A 22,460-nucleotide genomic window follows, 5' to 3' on the forward strand; every position below is an offset into this window, starting at 1 on the left:
GAGTTAGGGTAACTGGAAATATGCAGAACAGGCAATTTATTCTCCATTAATCTTCTCAAATGCCAAGTTCAGAGGGTCATAATAAAAAAAAACTGTACAGTAATATTTTTAGTTATTAAGGCAAATCACAGGCTAAAAGGTATATTTTCATAATTGTGTGTCAAATTTAACAGACTATTTCACAATCTGGAGTTAGGGCATCTGGGAATATGCAAAACAGGCAATTCGTTCAACTGACATCTTCTTAAATGCCAAGTTCAGAGGGTCATAATAAAAAAACCGGTACAGTAATATTTTTATTCATTAAGGCTAACCACAGTCTAATAAGTATGTTTTCATAATGTGGTGTCGAGTTGGACAGACTATTTGACAATCTGGAGTTAGGGTAACTGGAAATATGCAGAACAGGCAATTTATTCTCCTTTAATCTTCTGAAATGCCAAGTTCAGAGGGTCATTATAAAAAAACTGTACAGTAATATTTTTAGTTATTAAGGCAAATCACAGGCTAATAGGTATATTTTCATAATTGTGTGTCAAATTTAACAGACTATTTCACAATCTGGATTTAGGGCATCTGGGAATATGCAGAACAGGCAATTTATTCAACTGACATCTTAAATGCCAAGTTCAGAGGGTCATAATAAAAACTGTACAGTAATATTTTTAGTTATTAAAGCTGTTTACAGTATAATAGGAATGTTTTCATAATGTGGTGTCGAATTCAACAGACTATTTGATAATCTGGAGTTAATGCAACTGGGAATATGCAGAACAGACTATTTATTCTACTGACATCTACTCAAATGCCAAGTTCAGAGGGTCATAATAAAAAAGCTGTACAGTAATATTTTTATCTCTTATAGTCTATACATAGAATAATAGTTCTATTTTCATAATGTGGTGTCAAATTCAACTGACTATTTGATAATCTGGAGTTAGGGCAACTGGAAATACCCAGAACAGGCAATGTATTCTCAATGTTTATGCCCTAAATGCCAAATTCGTTTTGCTTGGCTCAACTCTGCTCTCTACTGGCGAATAATTGGTATTTCGACGTTTTAAGGTGGACCGGAAAATCGGAATAAGACACTGGCTAATAAGACGCTAACTTCAACTTCGTTGTCTCTTAAAGTCTTCACGCTGTGTTAGCAGTGCATGTACTAACTGACTAGCTTTAGCTTAGCGATTAGCACTAGCTAGCAAAAAGCATTAACTATCGCTTTAGTGCATTCATACACGTGGATAAACATTTTCAGATATTTCCAAATATGTAAGATACATCCCTGGGAAATGCTCACAGGCTGAAAATTTTAAGGCCAAATCAGCCCATTTTGGGTAGGTTCCAATTTTCTTTTTTCCAGCTGAAGCTGGTATTTTTCAAACCCATGTAAAATCTTTATTCCTGAAGATATCTGCACAAATCTAGTGTTGTTGCAAAGATTGAGATTAGTTCTTTCCAAATATGTAAGGTACATCCCTCGGAAATGCTCACAGGCTGAGAATTTTAAGGCCAAATCAGCCCATTTTGGGTAGGTTCCAATTTTCTTTTTTCCAGCTGAAGCTGGTATTTTTCAAACCCATGTAAAATCTTTATTCCTGAAGATATCTGCACAAATCTAGTGTTATGGCAAAGATTGAGATTAGTTCTTTCCAAATGTGTAAGATACATGCCTGGGAAATGCTCACAGGCTGAGAATTTTAAGGCCAAATCAGCCCATTTTGGGCAGGTTCCATTTACACATGGATTTGGGTTAAGTTGGTGCGCTGAGTTTATTGATTGGGGAATTGGTACTTATATTTATGTGCTTTGCAGCATTTTAGGTTAGTACTGTCCAGAACCAAGAGAGATTAAATGGAAAAGTTTAATTTACAGAAGTTTATTGATAAGCCTAGCTATGAAGTACTGAAAACGTGCAAGAAAGATGACCTAATTTCTATAGCTAGCCACTTCAGTCTTCCTATCTCGAGGGCTTTGTTAAAGTCGGAGATTTACAAGCTTGTTCTTAGTCGGTTGGTAGATGTAGGGGTGTTGGCCGCGCGTTCTGAGGTAGATACAACTACGGGGCATGATCTTCTTCAGCCAGCACCAGCACTTTCTCCGGATGGGGAGGCTTCGCCTTACCGGGGTAATTCACCTGACCGCGAGGAGTCGCCGCTGCGTGTCTCTGGGGAGCCGGAAATTCCAGAGGGGACTGATGGGGTCAGTGAGGAGCCTCAGGTGAGAGCTGTTTTACCTCCTTATGAGCCGTATTCTCCGGGGTCTTCCCGTTCATCTCGGTCTTTGACCGACAGTCGTGTACAAGTTCGTTTGGCCCGTCTCCGGTTGGAGGCTCAAGAGAAGGCTTGGAAATCGGAGTTTGATTTTAAGTTGGCTGTTCGAAAAATGGAGCTGGATTGTGATAAGGAGGTCAGGCTGCGTGAGTTGGAGTTAAAGATGAGGGAGCTCGCCTCTGTCCAACAGGAGCAGCCGGTTTCCATGGCAGCTTCCGCGCCCACGGGTTCTGCTGTTCAATTTAATGCTGCTACACAAGCGCCTGTTGAACGGTCTACATCTACCGAACCTGAGTCGAACACCGCTTCATTTGACTTAACCAAGTGTGTTTCATTAGTGCCCCCGTTTAGGGAGAGTGAAGTGGACAGTTATTTTAATGTTTTTGAAAGGCTTGCTACTACGCTGTGTTGGCCGAAAAATGTGTGGTCTATATTGTTGCAGTGCAAATTAGAAGGGAAAGCACAGGAGGTTTGCTCAGCTCTGTCACTTAGTGAAAGCTCGCAATATGATATTGTTAAATTTACAATCCTTCGAGCTTATGAACGTGTTCCAGAAGCTTATCGGCAACGTTTTAGAAATTTTAGGAAATTGCCCGCTCAGTCATTTGTAGAGTTTGAGCGTGAGAAAGGAGTCATGTTTGATAAATGGTGCAGTGCAAGCAAAGTTACTGATTTAGCGTCTATGAGGGAACTGATCTTGCTGGAAGAGTTTAAAAATTGCCTCCCTGAACGTGTTGTGATGTTTTTAAATGAACGTGCACCTGTTACGGCGTTGCAGGCAGCCGTTTTAGCAGACGAGTTCGTTCTCACTCACAAACAGGCTTTTAAACCATTTAAAGTAGAGCATACATCCGAACATAGATCTAAATCTGTTTCTGGTAGCCGATCGCCTCCGCGATCTAATGACAAGGAATGCTTTTATTGTCATAAGCCGGGACATATTGCTGTTAACTGTTTGGCGCTTAAGAAAAAACAGGAGAGACAAAGTAAACAAAATACCAGTTTTAATCAAGCAAAAGGGGTTGCATTTGTTGGTCCTGTGGAGTCGGAGATTGTTGATGTGGGTTCCGGTGGATCACCTGATGTAGATCCTTGTTATCAGCCTTTTATTTTAACTGGCAGTATGTGTCTGGAAGGAGACGTTAGTTTAAGACCCGTGCAAATTTTAAGGGATACAGGGGCTGCTCAGTCTTTTGTTTTAGCCGATGTGCTGCCGTTTTCTGAACAGTCTTTTTGCGGTTCGTTCGCTGTATGCCAGGGTCTTGAAATGGGTTCTATTAAAGAACCTTTACATTATGTTCAGCTGGTATCTGACCTGTGTTCTGGCACTTTTAAAGTTGCCGTGTGCTCTGCCTTGCCTGTGAAGGGAGTTGATTTCATTTTGGGAAATGACATCGCGGGAGGGAAAGTTCTGCCGAGTTTGGAGGTTCTGAATGCTCCAAGTGATGCCTTTATGTCTGATATTAGTGCTGAAAATTCTGATATTTTTCCCGCCTGTGTTTTTACTCGTGCTCAGTCCCGAGCGTTTGATAATGTGGAAACACTGGCTGATTCCTTTTTTTCTGAATCTGTTTCAGAGGTCGTGTGTCCTGTTGATTCCGGTTCGAGTTCTCAACAGGGGGAAAAGGTTCCGAACATCTTCACTGACAATTTACAAATTGAGTGGAAGATTAGTCGTGATCAGCTTGTAGAGGCACAAAAAGCAGATCCATCTTTGCTAAAATATTTTACTATTGTGGGTAAACTGGGAAAAATGCCTGACAAGTCGGTTACATATTTTATGGAAAGTGATGTGCTAATGCGTAATTGGAGGTCCCGACAGGATCCTGAGCTTTACAGCGCTGTACAAATTGTAGTCCCTGTAGGTTATAGGCAGCATGTGTGCCAGTGTCATGCTAAGCTTTTGTTCAATTCCTTTAGCAGTCAGCTTTAATGTCCTCTTAGGACGAACAGCTTCATCACTTTGTTCATGCACTTTAAATCCTCAAATATTCCTCTTTTCCACAAACACAATTTGTCACTGAGTCACTGGCTAACTCCATTAGCAAAGCCAGACACATTTCTACCTTGTTCCTTCAACAAAAATCCAAACTTGAGGTCAGTACTTGCATATAGATGACTGAATCCACTCTTCAGCACATCCACAGGGTTTCTTCATCCACTTGGAGCTCTTTTCTGACTATTTATGTAGATCCATGCGGTTCTTGACTCACTTTCCAACTCGTGTTTTAGGTTTCCAAACCAAAGATTTATTTCTTAAAAAATAATACACAAGAAACCTGAACAAAATGATTAAAATGCTTATAAACAGAAAACTAGGTACTTATATTCATGTTCCTTATTCCTAAATCCTGAAACTGCAGTCAGAAAAGGTGAGGCTCCTTCGGCTTTTTTCTGCTTGTCTTGTTTTTTCTCCTGCACGAGCCTAATTGTTAACGACCTTCAAAAAACCCTAATTATCAGAATCTAACTCACTACTGCCACCTACAGGTGCCTAGTGGTAACACACATTTCTAATGCCATTACTGTTATACTAATACTGGCCCTTACAGTCATTTTTACGTTCCTCAGTCTTACATCGTGTAATAAATGTTCTGTTACTTGGAGGACGTGGAAAGTTAAATCTGCATGTCGTTCCCTTTTTCTTGCATGTTTTTGAGTGTCTCTTGCTGTGCATCTGAACTTGTGACACTTCAATGTCATGCATTTCTCTGTCCTCATCTGAAGGCAATTCACATGTGACATACTGATCAATAACCTGACAGACACGGAGGTCATCATCTCTGTCTATCTGTGGAGCATCTTTTACTCAGAAAAGACAATGAGTGTGAGGTAATCCGCGATTCTGGAACTCAACTCTCATTAAAAAATCTGTTATCTCTCCAATTGGTTTGGCTTCAGACATGATGACATCTTTTAGGAAACAGTGAAATCGATGGTCAAACTTTCTAGCAGCAGTCACAGGGTTACTTTTCAGCAGGTGACATCTCTCTGACCAATCAAGCTCATCAGCTGATACATGTTTTCCTTCTTGTTTCAGGATTGTTTGCATGAGTTCTGGCCACCGGAGGTCAGCAGAGGAAAACGAAGCAAACCGGGTTGGAAGTCCTAGTTGTCTGACCATTGCAAACAAATCTTTCTGCACGCTTTGCCAGAACACTGGAGCACCTCTGATAGGTTTCAAGAATTTATAGCCTTCATCAAAATGTAAAATGCGTCGTAAGGATTCTTCAGCCTTTCTGGTCTTGTCTCATGAAAAGTACCTGTGCCTTTAGGGAACAGAACTGGGAAGCATTTGGCCTCGTTTGACTCATCAGTTAATAGCTTGACTGGATTATTTCCTTCTGCAGGTGCTACAGACATGATTCCATCAAAATGCTGATCCAGAACCTCTTGTGCTACATCAACAGGTTGTAAACAAGTATCCATAAACATGCCATGCTGTTGTCGGTCAAGAAGAGTTTCATCAATATTCTCATCCTCATTGGTATGGTCAGTGTGTTCCTCATTACCAGCTTGTTCACTTTGGTCATCACAGTCATCTGCTCCTGCAGTGTTGCTCAGTGGATTAATCCAATCATTGTTGAATTTAACATCACTGTAGAATTTGTTATGGTTTTTGAGGTACATCAGTGCATTTTGAATTTTCTCTGGGTGGACAAATTCATACTTATAATGCCCCTTGTATGTCAACTTTCTTTTCAATTTCACACGGATCATGAGATCAGCATGTTCTGATCTTGGTAAAAGCTCAGCTGCATCAGCTACATTTGATGGCACACAGGTTATTGGGCCTACGACAGAGCTCTGTGATCCTTTTGGCAGTGGCACAATCTTCATGAATGGTATATGCATAGCAATCAAATGACATTCCAATGAATTTAATGTTTGCAATTCATGAGGAACTGGATCTAGTGACAGATTATTCACAACACTCTGTTCTGGCATTTTTGCATTACAAATCTTTCTGTGACAAGTATAACAAACCCAAAGAGAACCAGCTGGACCCGTTTTAATGGCACAATCTACATCACAGCTCTCATTGCAAATATGCAAATAATCCTTTCCGCTATACATGCAACTGCTGGATCTTTTTTCAAATATTCATGTTTTCGACATCGTATGACTTGGTGTTTGAACAGAGCTCTGTGACAAACCGCACACACGTATTCTGGACCTGTGCTTATTTTGTTTTTGAACTGTGTAATTACATAATCAGTTTCTTTTCTTTTGTTTTTATGTATTTGTCTTCTTTCTATGTTTCTGTTTTTCACACCCTGGGCAAATGAGCTGTCTGCTTTGTATTTTAAAATGGAAATCTGCTTTACATGCTCTCTGTGCTCGTCATCTGTTCTATATTTCATAACACTGTTCGTTTTTACAATTTCTCTGTGTTCCTTGTCCGTATTGTATTTCATTACACTTGAATGTTTTTTGTACTCTCTGTATTCCTGATCTGTGGCATATTTACGTTTACTTGTTTTTTTAAGGTGATTCCTGTAAAAAGAAAAATCAAAGTTTCACTTTGGGCTTGCTTTTTCTCGATGAACTGCATAATAAACGACAAAACTAAAATCGAAATGCAATGGTAATGTTTTTATTTATTTTCCTTTGCAATAGGCTGCATGTCTGACAGAATTAAAATGAAAACGCAAAATGGAAAAATAAATAGCAAAGTGAGAGTTTGTGATTGAGTTTTTGGTGTGGACTGCGCTTTAAGTGTCAAAATAAAAGGAAAACGCAAAGGAAGACTGGCGCTCCCTGCTGGTGATTTAGTTTTCTTTTTATACATTTCTTTTTCTTTTTCAACTTCACCAGCATGCAAATATACGTATACATTTGTGAAGCAAGTGAAACTTTGATTTTTCTTTTTATAATTAGCTTTTTCATTTTAGATTTGACAATGAAATAGCCGAATGGCAATGAAAATGAAATGGCAAAAAGCCTATTTAATTTTTATTTTGTCACGTATGACCCATGCTCAAGTGAAAAATTAAACTGCAAATGAAGTGATTTAATTCTGTTTTTAATTTTGTCATAATATTTTCACACATGTTTGGGAAAAGAAAGAGCAAAACGGTATTTGCATTTTCATTTTAGTGTTTTCATTTCAGTTTTATTTTTGGCAGGATTTACCTCCCATACAGCAAGTGTTTCCACTGCAATACTCCTTTTCATCAACAGGAAATTTCCAAAAACACAAAGAGATTGGAATTAGTAAGAAGATTGGAAATCAAGACATTTTGATAACTCTACACAGTTTGCAACCCTTGCAATACACATCATAAAATGTTACATAAAGTATTCCCCACAATGCTGCTAACACTACCTAAAAGGTGCATTTCAACAAAAGTGTATTTACCATTCTTACCATGACATTTTTTATTATTTAATTTGTTAATTTGAATGAAAAGTCCTCACCTAGTCCTACTTCACTTGGGTTCAGAGAATGATTTAACGTGCATTAGTTAGCCTCATAGATCCAAGATACAAAACAAATTTTAACATCTCAATAAACAAAAATCATAAAGTAAAAAACTGTGTTGCTTATTAGTAGAGGTAGACATTTTAATTTGAAATTTGTTTTACCCTAAAACAATCTAACACACATTAATTAAAAACTCAATATGACATCTGAACAGCATATATTAATGTTAACATTGTGCCGTGTAATCCTGTGCACACTGTAACAGAAGTGAGGTGCACTGCCACCTAGTGTCCACATTAATTTCATACTCTCAGATGCAGACAATGGAGGTTATTTAAATTAACCTGCATTATGCTTGCTCCAAACTCACCTATTAATTCATATGAAAACATATACTATGCTGATTAATCTATTTAGCAAAACTACATTGTGCAGCTTAACCTAGCCATGTATCCCAGCACAGACCACAAATATGTTAAAAATCTTCTGGAACATTAAAAAAATAATATACCTGTGACATTATTCTCCATTTTATAATAAATATGTAAAATATTATAAAGTAAACCAGCCAAACTAATGTCAGTTCACCAAATTCACCCAACAGGGTTTTTGAATGTTTACAGATGATTGACTGACATAATGATTCTTTAATGCACTCAATCTCTGTCAATACATAATGTAGCACCATGTGTCAATTTACTACCTATCTAGATTTAACACCACTTCTGAAGGCAGCTTCCCAAGTGGAGAGTTCTAGCGCTCAGATTTAAAAACAGTCGGCACTACGAGGGCGTGTCTGTATTTCCACTCACTGCTGTATGTGAGTATCAAACTAGTATATTATAGACGGTTTTGAGTTTGGTTTTCCAGTGTTGTTTTTCCACATGTACTTTATTTAAAGTAAGACCTGACCGGGTGAAGCTTTAGTTAGCTTTGGGGTTTAGCCGATATACCAGGTAAGCTACAAATGTTAGCCGAATATCCGAGTAGCAAACGCGGCTGCTGCGCTAAACTAGCGCCCGCTAACATGCTAAGCTAACCCCGCGCAAGTGTAAAAGGGTTAACTGTTACACAAAGTAATTTTAGATTAACCTGTGACTGAGTGATTTAATGTGTAAATAGTGGAATTATGATTGTGTTCTCCATTAAGCGCTGTTACTAATTCAGATTATTTGTCTCCAGGAATGAACGCGATTACTGGGCCAGGGATAAGGCTCTTATAACGGAGAGCTAAACTCCACTAAGACCAGCTGGAGGCCGTGTTAGCTCCTTATGTGGAGAGTTTTTACTTTTAATCGAATTAAATTGTCTTTACTAACGTTATTCACAGTGCTTGTTGTATTTTTATTGTCACTATGCATATTGTATCTGAACGAGTGAGTATGGGTACATTTTACACTTTTATTTGCAAATAAATAAGTTTATGAAGCATGTTATGTTTTTGCTTTATAAAACTAAAATGTAAAAATAGATTAGCTGACTGTGTATGAATGTACTACTATGTGAAATGAAGTTTACTTTGATGGCTTCTGCAAACTGTTAAATTTTGGTTACATTACTCATTCATTTCTACAAAGCATCCAATCAGAAATCAATTCATCAATACATTTAATCATAAGTGCCATCCTGTGTTTTGCATTTCATTAATTAATTTAATAATCTGTGACTAAAAGCTTTTCCTCGAGAAAAAAAAAACATATGGCACTATAAAGTGCTTTGCGTGTGTGTGTATGTATGTATGTATGTATGTATATATACACACACACACACACTCAATTTTCTACATACATTTATTTTCATTGTGCTCTTATACTGTTGTTCTTAACACCGCTGTAAGCTCATACATTTATAAACCTATAAACATATAAAATATATGTATCTCAACATAGAATTCCAATAAGTATGTGACAAACGTTAAGACTTCAGCTTTATTTAATCTTATTTAGAACTTGTACAAAACCATCCTTACTGTCTGATTTAGCACTAATACTCATATGAATTATTTTAACTTACCTTGATCACTATGGAGTACTTTAGCCTCGTTTATATAGCTTTTAGGATAGGTACTAAATAAACTGTACTTATATTTATATGCATTTGAAAGGAACATTTTTCTATTCTATGATTTTCTATGAGTTCGTAGATGTAAGTCAGTACATTTTATAAAACATTCACCATTCACAAAAACTAGTACCATCCACAACACATGGACAAAGAATAATTTTAAAAATTAAATAAAAGGGTACTTCTGTAGATGTTTTTACTACAGGCATAGTCACAAAGCTGCTCTACACAGACAAAAAAAACACTGGCATACGAAAGACAAAATGCATATATTACTGCAATAAATGTTTAAAGTGTCTGTTGAGCAAAAATACATTATTACATTAACACTATTTGCCTTCACGCAACCATCTACTTAAGCAGCAAAAATATAAATCCTTCATATCATCTTAGACGTTTTGTATCAACACTCTTTAATCACCTTAATTTACATTAAATAACAAGTCTCTCTTTTACTTCTTTCAATAGTATGCAGTTAACTAGTCACACACTAATGCCTATTAAAATGATCATTAACAGGAAACAATGAAAGCAAACAATTCCCATTACCTACAAACCACTGGGTGTGAATAACTTGAAGCAAAGAAGCAAGTTTGACTTGAAGATTTATTTAAAAAAAATTGTTTGTGCTTTATTACAACCCAATTTCAATTAAGATGTTGCGTATAACATAACTAAACAAAAAGAATATGCTGAGCTTCAAATCCTTTAAAACCTATATTTAACTGAATACGCTACAAATACATTTAATAATCAAACAGAAACAGTTTTTGCAAATATTGACTCATTTTTATTTGGATCATGTTCTGAAAAAGTTGGGACTGCTGCAACAAAACACCTGTTTACAACATTCCACAGGTGAACAGGTTAATTGGACACAGGTCAGCCTCTTGATTAGATATAAAGGCAGCATGCCTGAAACACTCCGTTCATAATGCCATTAAAAGATTCAGAGAATTTGAGTACAGGTAATCTTCGATCCCTCCTGTTGCAGTAAAAGCCATACATCAGTAACACCCATATACTCTCCTGCGACTGGTCCATTCCGTGACCTACAGCACGCAAACAAATCATTCATTAGTTAAACTAAGTGAATGATTCAACTGATTCAGCTTCCCGATGACAGCTAGGAAGTCTTCCCTGGCAGCATCCAACACAGTCACGGCCTCCCTCGGAAAAAGAACAATAAACTATAATAAACTATAATTAATTATTATTATTAAAACTGCACTGTGTGTCAAGTCTGTTATATTAATATTAAATAAAGATACTGACCTCTTCCTGGTCGTCTCCTTGCTGACCTGCTTAGAAGTCACAGTCTGGATGTTGCTCAGGAACAAGACGTAGTTCTGGCAGTCAGCGTGCAGGACTCTGTCTTCGAAGCACAGGTTAGTGCTGCCCACGTGGAACTTCAGGAACCTTAGGAAAGGAAAGAAGAAGGGAAAAGTCAGTCACACTTAAAAATAATTCAGAAAAGATTTCATATGAAATCAAATTTTAGCAGTGTGTAGCATAGTCTATATCAACAGTACACTGCTCACCTTTTAACGCTCTTGATGTAATTCTGCACCGTCTGCTTGCAGAGTCCGGCCTCTGAGAGCTTGAGGAAATACTCTCGGGTCTTCTCATGCTGACGGACAAACTGGAGACTGGCCTGCTGGGGGTCCATGTAGTACAGGAACCTGGCAACGTTCTCCACCTGGAAAACAGCAGAACATAAGAGATTTACTTTAAAACCTGTTGATGTTTAGATGAAATAGATGGAGTAATATGTCCTCTTATAATTATGTAATGACTAATATATTTGCAATATCAATTTTCTTACCTCCTGTTTGAAGTTTTCGTTCCACAAGTCACTCTGTAGAAACTTGGCAAATTTGGCAAGGAGAGAATGGTCAAGCGAGTGCTTCTTGTAGAGGCCCAAACTTGACATCCTTTCCCTAAGGGAAGTTCCCTGCATCGTGGGATCAGGGCTGGGAAAAAACACAAACAAAAAAACAAGTATTAGTGAAGTTTTGCACTTCACGAGAAACACAGTGACCTCCTAAAAATCTAAAAGGAATGAGAAAAATCAAGGAACGTAAACACTCACCACTGATAGAGTTCCCCAGAGCTTTCTGAGCCGGACTCAGACGGAGCCTCAACTGGCAGTTGGGCTACAGCCGGAACAGCTGGAACAGCAGGAGCAGCAGGAGCCGGGTCTTCAGTTGGGATGCCAACCACAGCCATCCCTCTGCTCTGCAGCTCCTCGATCATCCTGCGAGGAATAAAAGACATGTTTACATTTAGCTTTCTTATAATAGAATAAGAAACGTACTTTATGATATCTAAAAGTAACCATTGTCAGCATCTTACCTGCCAACAGTGTCAGGGCTCTGCATGATCCTGGTGATGAGAGAGTACTCCCAGACACGGCCAGTACGAAGCAAATTGTTGGCAGCTCTCTTGGCAGATTCCACCACAGACCGAATGTCAGCTTCTGAGGAGTTCTTCATGCAGGATCTTCTGAGGTGAACTGGAAGGCTCCAATGAGTCTTCTTGCACATAGGACACAGGAGGAAGGTCCTATTGCTAGCTTTCCTGTTAGATAAAAACAGAAAAAAAAGAGAAATAGACATTAGATATCACATATTTATTGTCCCTGTAAAGCTAAATTTACATAGAATTGTTCAGCATTACGTAATCCTAAAACAAGTAAGGTTCCCATAGCATTTTCCTTGTAGCCAAGTCAGAGATAGTTTACTACAGTAAATCAAAGACAAACTTGTACTTACTCAGCAGAAGCAGCAGAAGAAGAAGCAGCAGAAGAAGAAGCCATCTCAGACAGTCAAGAGGATTCCTGGTCACTGGAGCAGAGCAGGTCAAGGAGGTCAAGGAGGTCGCTGATCTTGGTAAGACAAGGATCAGAGGTGGTTTGGGAGGCTCAAACCAGCTGCTTATATGCTACTGTAAACATAAGGACACGCCCCCCACTTGACTGGGGTATCACCTGATTGGATGATGGCTGTGGTCCAGTGGGGGCCAATGAGGTGACAGGTTGAACTCTGAATTGAGGAACAAGTCATATGCTAATTAAGTCAATTCACAGGCTGGGAGTCAGCAGGCTGGGTGAGGTGGCAGTGAGAGGCTGGGAGACAGCAACCAGTTCTCAACCTGAGAGTATGGGTACAGGAGTTATTCCTACATATTTGGAGAGTACTCATCACGAGCTTTCCATAGGTACCAAATATGTGCATATATCTGGGTGTTACAGGTTGAGAAGCTGGGAACTGCAACCCTGGAGTTCCGGTTCCCAGCTTCTCAACATGGGAACTGCAACCCTGGAGTTCCGGTTCCCAGCTTCTCAACATGGGAACTGCAACCCTGGAGTTCCAGTTCCCAGCTTCTCAACCTGTAACAGCTTCTCAAGCTTGTGATGAGTACTTTCCAAATATGTAAGAATAACTCCTGTACCATACTCCATGAGGCTGAGAACTGGTTGCTGTCTCCCAGCCTCTCACTGCCACCTCACAGGCCTCATGGGGGCAGGCCTCATTAGCATGGCCTATCAACTGGCCTGATGTGCCCATTTACAAGCTGGGAGCACAAGTCATATGCTAATTAAGTCAATTCACAGGCTGGGAGACATTGAGATTGAGAGGCTGGGAACTGCAACCCTGGAGTTCCAGTTCCCAGCTTCTCAACCTGGAACATCCAGATATATGCACATATTTGGTATCTGTGGAAAGCTTGTGATGAGTACATTCACAATATGTAAGAATCATTCCTGTAACATACTCACAGGTTGAGAGATTTTAGGTCAAATTAGCCAATTTTTGCCAGGTTCAGAATTGATTCCGCCTAAATTGGTTAGAATGGCAACCCTTGTAAAATCTTTAATCCTAAAGACATATACACATATGAAGTATTGCTGTAAAGCAGGGGGTGAGTACTTTCCAAATATGTAAATCATTCCTGTAACATACTCACAGGCTGAGAGATTGTAGGTCAAAATGCCAAGTTGATATCTGGGTGCTATAGGTTGAGAAGCTGGGAACTGCAACTCCAGTGTTAGCCCGATTCAGAATTGATTCCACCTAAATTGGTTAGAATGGCAACCTGTGTAAAATCTTTATTCCTGAAGATATCTGCACAAATCTAGTGTTGTTGTAAAGACTAAGTTGAGTTATTTCCATGTAAGAATATGTAAGAAACATCCCTGAGAATTGCTCACAGGCTGAGGAATTTCCAGTCAAATGTACCCAAAGCGTTTTGTAGCATGAGAGCCGAGCAACAAAATTTGCATATTTAGCCATAAAATGTCCATTTTTCACTCAAACTGAGTGAGGAGTGGTTGACTGTAAAGCTGAAGTGTTCTTCCTTCACCCCAACGTGTTATTTCCCATGTAGATTCCCATGGTGAGTTTTTTGACCCTCATCATATACCCTCGCTTGTTCAAGCCAGGCGCGAGTGGCGAAACTTTTGCGATAAAACTGATTAAATTATGATTAGCTTTTCCTATCTAGCTAAAAAAATTATGGGTGATTAATCATATCACAGACTTGAGGCCTAGCCTAAATTGAACGGATTTGCAACTTGCCTTCCCTGCTAAAATTTACATATTCTTCCGAAAAATCCGGCCATACATGAGTTGAAACTCTGACCAAGGTCAAGCCTCAGATCAAAAAAAGATAAAAATGCCGTTGTTCTTCTTATGGCAGGACGGACGCACACATACCCGATTGAGTTAAATCGGAGAAGGCGTTCTATTTTTACTATTTTTTTTGTGGTACAGTGAGAACCAGTGAGTAACAGTGAGTGACACCCCAAAACAGTGAGGGGGTACCCCAGAACAGTGAGACACAGTGAGGGGGCACGTCACCGCTTAAGGCTCAACCCTGTGTTGTTTTTTTTTTATCAAAATTGGGGTTCGCACGTCATTTATGAATTATGAGTTATGCAACACATGTGTTGCATAATTTGGATTGACTCTCGAAAAAAATTCCATACAAAACTTTTATGCTCATTAGATTCGCATCGAAAAGTTAGGTATAGTCACCGAATTTCGTTTTTCAGAGTTCAGGTCGGGGTCAGGCCCTGCAACTCATTGGTTGCACATGATTTTTTCTTGCTTTTAACAGCAAATGCACTGCACAGATGCATAGGGCTTGCTATTTTAGAGTCTTTGTGCTATCAGGCTTTCATCTAAGTTGTTTTTTTTTCACTTTTATACACTTTTTTCATTTTGCAACAGATGTGTTGCAGAGAGGAATGTCCATCACGGCCGGACGGCCGAGTACTTTTCGGCGATTATTTTTTCCCTTACTTATCTCTACTTTAAGCTGCTGTTTTCACAAAAAGCCCACATTTTACACAATCCTCAACACGTTTGCATCATCACTTCCAACCTATTGGTTGCAGGGAACACTACAGTAGTGTTACATTTTGTGAAAACCTTTATAAGGTATGAGGGTAGCATTGGATAGGTCTTGACGTCCTCTACAACATATCTTGGTATTAATACAATTTATTAAGATTTCACAGAGTTACAGCTGTTCAAATGTAACATAACAGGTGATATTTACAGCTCTGTATCTCTGATTCTACCAAACTGATACAGGCAGTCAGGATGATGTTGGAAAGCACTTGAATGCTTCTATAATCAGTCCAAGTTTCAGACACATTGGTTAACATTTTGGCACGTTAGCTCTGTTTATATGTGGCGCAAAAGTCGCATACTGTGGCCGCCTGAAGTGCACTATTTTCGGCTACAGAAAAGCCATGTTTACCGGTCCATATCTCGGGCTCTGTACAAGATACAGACAAAACCCTCATGTCGTTCGATAGCCCTTGACATGCTCTAGTACCTGCTCTGTATTTTGCGATTAGACCTTTGCCCGCGATGATAGAACGTTTTGAATCTCGCCATATTTGAGGGTGCAGTTCTCCGCGGGACTGCTATACACATGGATGTTTATGGGCTCTTTAGAAAGGGCATTTCTCACGCTACAAGTATCTTGAATTTCATGTGGATATGTTCAGTTTTCATTGAGTTACTGCTGTTCAAAATCGGTCACAGTGATACCTTTATTCTGGAAGTCTGCCACCCTCTCTAACTTTTTTGGTCATTTTAAACAAAAATTACTCTCCCTCCACATAAGTGATACCTGGACGCTTAGCCTCATTGGACAGGGAATGCCCTCGACTGTACTCTGGTAAAATCCCATGTTGATAGATTTAGTTTTCTTTGAGTTACGGGTGTTCAAAATCGGCCCTAGATAAAAGCAGTCCAGCGGGTCACAGCAGTCATGCGGCCGCCTGAGGTGCACTATTTTTGGCTATAGAAAAGCCATGTTTACTGGTCCATATCTCTGGCTGTGTACATGATACAGACACAACCCTTACGTCCTTGGATAGCTCTTGACATGCTCTATTGACGTTTTGCAATTTGATATTGTTCTATGAAGATACAGAGCTTTGAATATATTTGTTTTGTTTGCAGTGTCCACAGTGAAGAACTTAAGCCTGCTGGGGATCTTAGAGTCAGAGGGCCTTCATTTGGAAGACAATAGCATTATTCTAACTAACCCTAATATTTACAGTTCTATCTACATATTTATTTAAATTTACAGTTCAGATTTTTGCTGCAGGGACTACAGCCATACTAAATCTAACCCCTCCCCAGCAAAAGACTTCCTGTTGACGCCGTAATCAAACAGGAGCTCCTCTTGAACTTTAATATTGCGTATGGCAATGAAGAGGATTACGTCTTTGCCATCTACACTATACAACCGTGGTCGTAAATTTGCCTTCTTGGAGGAGTGGTTAATTAGACGGCCAAATGTGCACATTCCTGGATGGCACGGACACTCTTCCTCGTGAGCATCAATACAACGGGCTACCTGTCCAGAATTGTAAAAGAACATGTACCCACTCTCTTGCTCTGCTGTTGCTGCATGGGTCACTAAGCCCTCCTGTCTAGACACCACTTTACCGTGGTAGTCACACACGACTTCCCCCCAGGCAAAAGGCCTTGTAACTACCACTCCCCTACCCTTCCCCTCTATCTCTGCCACTGAGAGTCCCTTCCACCTCTGCGTCCTGCAAAACTTCTGCAACACAGCACTGTTCATCGCAACGTCAATGCCCCCAGATGGCTTCCACTGCTGTACGATGGATGCAGCATCTGAAATGTTTAAAGACCACCCTTGCTTCTCAATCCAGGCCTTGACTCTGGATTCAGAGGGCAGTCTACGGGCAAAGTGCTCTGTGAAGAAAGCAAAAAACAAAAAATAAATTAGTAAATAGGTTCAGACATAACAAATTTGATGTGCATTCCAGGTAGTAATTAGAGTTTAGACTAAGACTAGGCTAAGAGATTAATTCTTAAAGACTCACCTAGAACATGCTGCACCCGAAGCTCGAGCTGTTCACTACGCCAGCGGTCGTAGCAGTAGCGTTCGTACTGCCCAGCCAGGGATACCCGCTTAGACCGCTTGGGTGGCACCCCGTCCAACGTCACTGGATATGACCGGAGCAACTTGTCATATGCAGCTTGGTCGGTCAAGTATGCCGCGGAACCCGTAGGTGTGTGGTCGCTCTGGTCACTACTTGAAGTAGAGGAAATGAGAAAAATGATGAGTACAGAAAAAAAATACAAATAGTTGAAATGTAACCATGCTAGACCATCCTAGTGACAACATGAACAAATACTTACTCTGAATCACCCCGCAGTCTCCTCAGGATCAGGCACGCATCTACCCCTGAGCTTATCTCCTTCATCCGGTAGTGCTTCTCTGCCGTGGCCGTCGAATGGGTGAGGTAGCCCGCCACCTTGGACTTTACGGCATCGGGCATGTCCTGGCTGTCTCATACGCCCGTCTGGCCATCTGGCTGGTCACCTTCGGCACCTGATACCTGAAAAAGACAATATATTCCTTAGTACTCATACATTATTTCCATTATATAATATAAAAACTGAAGTAAGGAAAGAAGAGTATTGCAGAGCTTGAGTTCATTTAGTTCAACTTACTTCTTGTGCAGCCGCTCCAGGTCATTGGAGGCGTTGTGGATGGTTCTGCCAGTGGAGGAGATGAAGAACCTCTCATCTGACTCATCGTCATCATCAACGCGCTCGTGCAGAACCCTGTCCGTGAAGCACAGGTCAGTGCTGCTGCAGTGCTGAATTTGGCAAGGAGAGAATGATCAAGCGAGTGCTTCTTGTATAAGCCCAAACTTGACATTCTTTCCCTAAGGGAAGTTCCTTGCGTGGTGGAATCAGGGCTAAAAAAAAGAAGAAAAAAAAAACAAGTATTAGTGAAGTTTTGCACTTCATAAGAAACACAGTGACCTCCCAAAAAATCTAAAAGCAATGAGAGAAATCAAGGAATGTAAAAACTCACCACTGATAGTGTCACGTCTGGTGTTGTAGGCACTCCCTGTCCTTCCACACTTACCTCCACTGAGTTTCTCAGACAACTACAACACCCAGAATGCACCACACACTCTGCTGATCACGTGACACCTCACCTGCCCCGGCCAGGAAGTCCTGAATACTGATTACCTGTTGTATTTAAGGACTGCTCACACACACACACACGCCGCGTATTGTCTGGTTTCGTCCACATTACAAAGCGTTATTCTCTGTTATAGTTTTCTTGTGTACTACCTTGCTTTTGTTTTCTCGACTCTCGATTTTTGCCTTGCCTACTCTGTGGATTTTCGTGTATGAACTCTGGACTGTGTTTTGATTCTGATTGTGGATCTTCTCTGATACTGCCTGCCTCGTGTATGACCATTGGACTGCTTCACTACCCGGTAATGGTCTCTCCCTCCTGGTTTCTGCTTAACAGTATCCATTACCTTCTGTTACTGTTTGTGTGGGTTTTTAATAAAATCCTTAACTGGTTCCGCAAGTGTCTGTATTCTGTACCCCACCATGACATTCTTACTGTTTTCAGTAATGAACAATTTCTTAATATTTTATTTTTAGGATTAGAATATTACAGGGCAGGGCAACCTGTATATATACACATACTAAAAATGGAGGTACAGGGTTCTTCTTCCCTGATAGGTAGCAGACGCTAGCTACACCTGTGTGAGGGATGCATGTGATTGTGTTTAAGACTTAAATGACTTCAGTCAGTCTTTTCCTCTGTTGAAAGGCTGTTTATTTATTTATTTTTCTCCTTTTGAGTGCATTTGTAAATATTCTGCATTGTTGTGTTAAATTAAAGGTGAATGGATTTAAATACAAACATCTGCCATTCATCTGCTGTTTTTCTTCTGGTGCTTTAGACCATTGGCCCAACTCTACCCATAAAGCTTGACCTTTACTACCTTTTCTACCTGTACTGAGACTTAACAGGATCTGATGGAGCTTTAGGTTCATGTCTCGACTAGTTAAGGATATTTTATTAGTAAACAGTGAAGTTGGATATTGTTCTGAGTAAGAGAGTATGTTAAATAACGTAATTGTAAATCTACGTTAAAACCATGTAATTCCCTTAGGAAGAGTCGTTGCTGTGCTTGTTTTCATCTTGCCATAGCTTAAACAGTGCAGGTGAGTTTAGAATCCCACGCATTAGGACTTTTTTGAGGAGAGAAAGATTCAGAAAGCTAAAATATTTGATAAAACTCAGATAAACAAACAAAATCCCCCAATAACAAAACCCACATTAACACACATTTCATCAGAAACAGGAGAAAAAAGGTCTATATGTAGACTAAACACAGACAAAACTCACCTGGAGACAGTAACGAGTGGGAGGAGTTACAGATTACCAACAGGTGTAGAGGATAATGAGGGGGCGTGGTTAATATAAGACAGGACTGGGGCAGATAGACAGAGGGATGTTCACTCTGGAGAGTGAAGCTGTGCTAATGACTGTGTTCACACATCAACAGAAACCCTATAAAATCTGATTTACTGCCCAAACTCTTCTTACTGTGATCAGAATCAGACTTTATTTCTCTCAGTATAAACTGAGTAACTCTGTGCTCTTTAACAGCAGAGTCTCTAATGGAGTTCAGTCTATAATCCAGTTGAGAATAAAAAATGAGATTTATTTATCTTTATATCACTGTATCATCAGACGGTCATTGGGAGTTCCATGGTGAACAGTGTCCTGGTCACCACATACAGTAGATTACTACCTATTAAATCACATGCAGCCTCCTCCCTCTCTTCAGTTTAAGCTAAGCTGAGTGTAATCTCGGGTTTAGAGACAGTCGAGCACAGTCCTGAGTCAGAATCATGATCTATGGAGAAGAAACTTTATCAAGTCTGGGTATGAATGAGGGAGAAACACATAGCATATATAAATAAGACTGCACACACTTCACTTTTTTATACTTGGCTTTGTGTTTAACTTATTCTCTGTAGTTAATCAAATTTAACTTGATTTTTCTGATCAGTTTTTTTTAACAAAACCCCTCCATGATCATCAATACATCTGGCTACCTGACCAGATTTATATCCTTTACTTCTCTGCACAAACCGCAAATTAATATATGAGTGTTTTATTTTTTCCATTTAAATGTTAGTATTTGGAAGACTCCAGATATCACCCGTCTTCAGTACTGCTTTTCTTGCTGTGGCACTGTTTTTGAAAGTGTATGTTTTTATGCGCTATGGGCTAAAGGTTGATTTGTAGTCCATTTTAAAAATTCTTAATTCTGTAAATTATTAAAATTGCAGATTCGAAATTGGTGCAACAGGCCAGCTCACTTCAGCCGCCTGATGTGCTTTTTTTAGGTGCAGTGATGCTTTATTTACAGGTCTTGCCTTTTATTGGTTAGAACAGACTAGATTAGACTAGACCTTACTGCATGCATGTTAAAGAACAAACAAAACCAGGCAAATATCAGCAAACAGTTGCTTTATTAAATTCTTTTTTGAAGAAGTTTTGCAGAAGTTGCAGATAAAGTGTACACACACAACTTTGTGAACATATATTTCACATTGCAGCATATGTATTACTAATCCTAATCTTATCCATAACCTAACCCTAATATTTACAGTATCTACAGTTACATATATATTTACATTTATAATGCAATTTAGATTTTTGCTGCAGGGACCACAGCCAAGTTAAATCTAAAGTCAAGTAGTTTTATTGTCAGTACTGCATATGTACAGGACATACAGAGAATCGAAATGACGTTACTCTCCTTCCCAATTTTACAACAAGTACAGATAATAGATATAATAAAAGAGAATGGGAGACACTATGTGTACAATACAGCAGAGACACAAATAGACATACATGAGACAGAAACAAGGTGCAGTAGTGGTGGGGGAGAAAAAAGATACATAAATATGAATAAAAAGAAATAAGATATATAATATAAAAGAGTGGGAGACACTATATGTACAAAACAACAAGAACACAAAGGCATACGTAAGACTGAAGACAATAGTGCAATATTAATGGTGATTGAGATGGAATGAAGGATAAATAGTATATAACAGTAGTGCAAATATGGTATATAGCTTAAGGCTGGTAAAATGAATGAGTGCGTAAAGTTCTTAAAGTTCACAGTTTTCGGGGAATTAAAGTGTGTATGACCGTGCGAGTATAGCAGTAGTGCAGGTATTGGGTGTGTAGTGCAGGTCCATTAGAAAAGTTCAAGTACTGTGTGTGTTCTAGTACAGAGTTTCAGTACTGTGTTGGTGGGGGGGTCAGGGGGCTGAGTGAGTGTGTGCTGGGGGCAGGATTGGGATGGGGGGTACAGCAGGAAGAGAGTTCAGCATCTTCACAGCCTGATGGATAGGGCTGTCTCAGTCTGCTGGTCCTAAACCCTCCCCAGCTGTAATCTAACCGGAGCTCCTCATTTACTTTAATGTTGCTTATGGCGATGAAGAGGATTACATCCTTGCCATCTACACTGTTTAATCTAGGCCTTAGTTTGGCCTTCTTTGAGGAATGATAAATTAGCTGGCCAAATATGCGTATTCCTGGATGGCACGGACACTCCTCCATGAGTATCAATACACCGAGCTTCCTGTCCAGAATTCTAATAAAACATGTAGCAACTCTCCCTCTCTACTGTCGAACTGTGGGTCGCTAAGCCCTCCTGTCTAGACACCACTTTACCGTGGTAGTCCCAAACAACTTTCCCAAAGGCAAAAGGCCTTGTAACCAACATCCCTCTACCCTTCCCCTCTATCTCTGCCACTATGAGTCCCTTCCATTTCTTCTGCGTTCTGCAAAACCTCTGCAACACAGCACTGTCCATCGCTGTGTCGATGCCCCAGATGGCTTCCACTGCTGGACAGTGGTTGCAGCATCAGGAATGTTTGCAGACCACCCCTTTCTTCTCAATCCAGGTCTTCATTCTGGATTCAGAGGGCAGTCTACAGGCAAAGTTCTCTGTGAATAAAAAAAAAAAATAGTCAGTAAATTCAGACATAACTAAATATATTGTGTATTCAAGCTATTAGAGTTGATGAGACTAGGGTAAGAGATAAATCCCTAAAGACTCACCTGGAACTTGCTGCATCTGATTCTGGAGCTGATCACTATGCCAGCGATCGTAGCAATAGCGCTCATGCACCCCTGCCAGGGAGGCCTGCTCTGACCGCTTTGGTGGAACCCCGTCCAACAACACTGGCATGACTGGTGCAACCTGTTGTATGCAGCTTGATCGCTCAAGAAGGACGAGGAACCAATAGCAGTGTGGTCACTCCACTCACCACTAGAAGTAGAGGAAA

General features: G+C 39.8%; 1 protein-coding gene and 1 long non-coding RNA gene across 2 annotated transcripts; both read right to left on the minus strand.

Annotated features, from left to right (window-relative positions):
- Nucleotides 1-16,197: 16,197 nt before the first annotated feature.
- LOC125787051 (uncharacterized) lies at nt 16,198-17,434 on the minus strand. Its single transcript, XM_049470831.1, has 3 exons — nt 17,427-17,434; nt 17,144-17,355; nt 16,198-17,012 (listed from the first exon to the last, which is right to left on the minus strand). The coding sequence occupies exons 1-3, from the start codon at nt 17,432-17,434 to the stop codon at nt 16,399-16,401; spliced, it is 834 nt and encodes a 277-aa protein (XP_049326788.1). The 3' UTR covers nt 16,198-16,398.
- A 34-nt stretch (nt 17,435-17,468) lies between these two features.
- On the minus strand, nt 17,469-18,268 carry LOC125786859 (uncharacterized). Its single transcript, XR_007428854.1, has 3 exons — nt 18,148-18,268; nt 17,778-18,028; nt 17,469-17,662 (listed from the first exon to the last, which is right to left on the minus strand). It is a non-coding gene; the product is annotated as an uncharacterized LOC125786859 (long non-coding RNA).
- Nucleotides 18,269-22,460: the final 4,192 nt, after the last annotated feature.

This window comes from Astyanax mexicanus, chromosome 22, assembly GCF_023375975.1.
Source record: "Astyanax mexicanus isolate ESR-SI-001 chromosome 22, AstMex3_surface, whole genome shotgun sequence".
Lineage (NCBI taxonomy): Eukaryota > Metazoa > Chordata > Actinopteri > Characiformes > Acestrorhamphidae > Astyanax > Astyanax mexicanus.

Bases quoted from the DNA above. Each gene is read 5' to 3' on its own strand.
- LOC125787051 (XM_049470831.1), bottom strand. The intron at 17,013-17,143 runs GTGAGTCTTTAA...CTTTCTTCACAG, and splicing joins TCGGGTGCAGCATGTTCTAG to AGCACTTTGCCCGTAGACTG.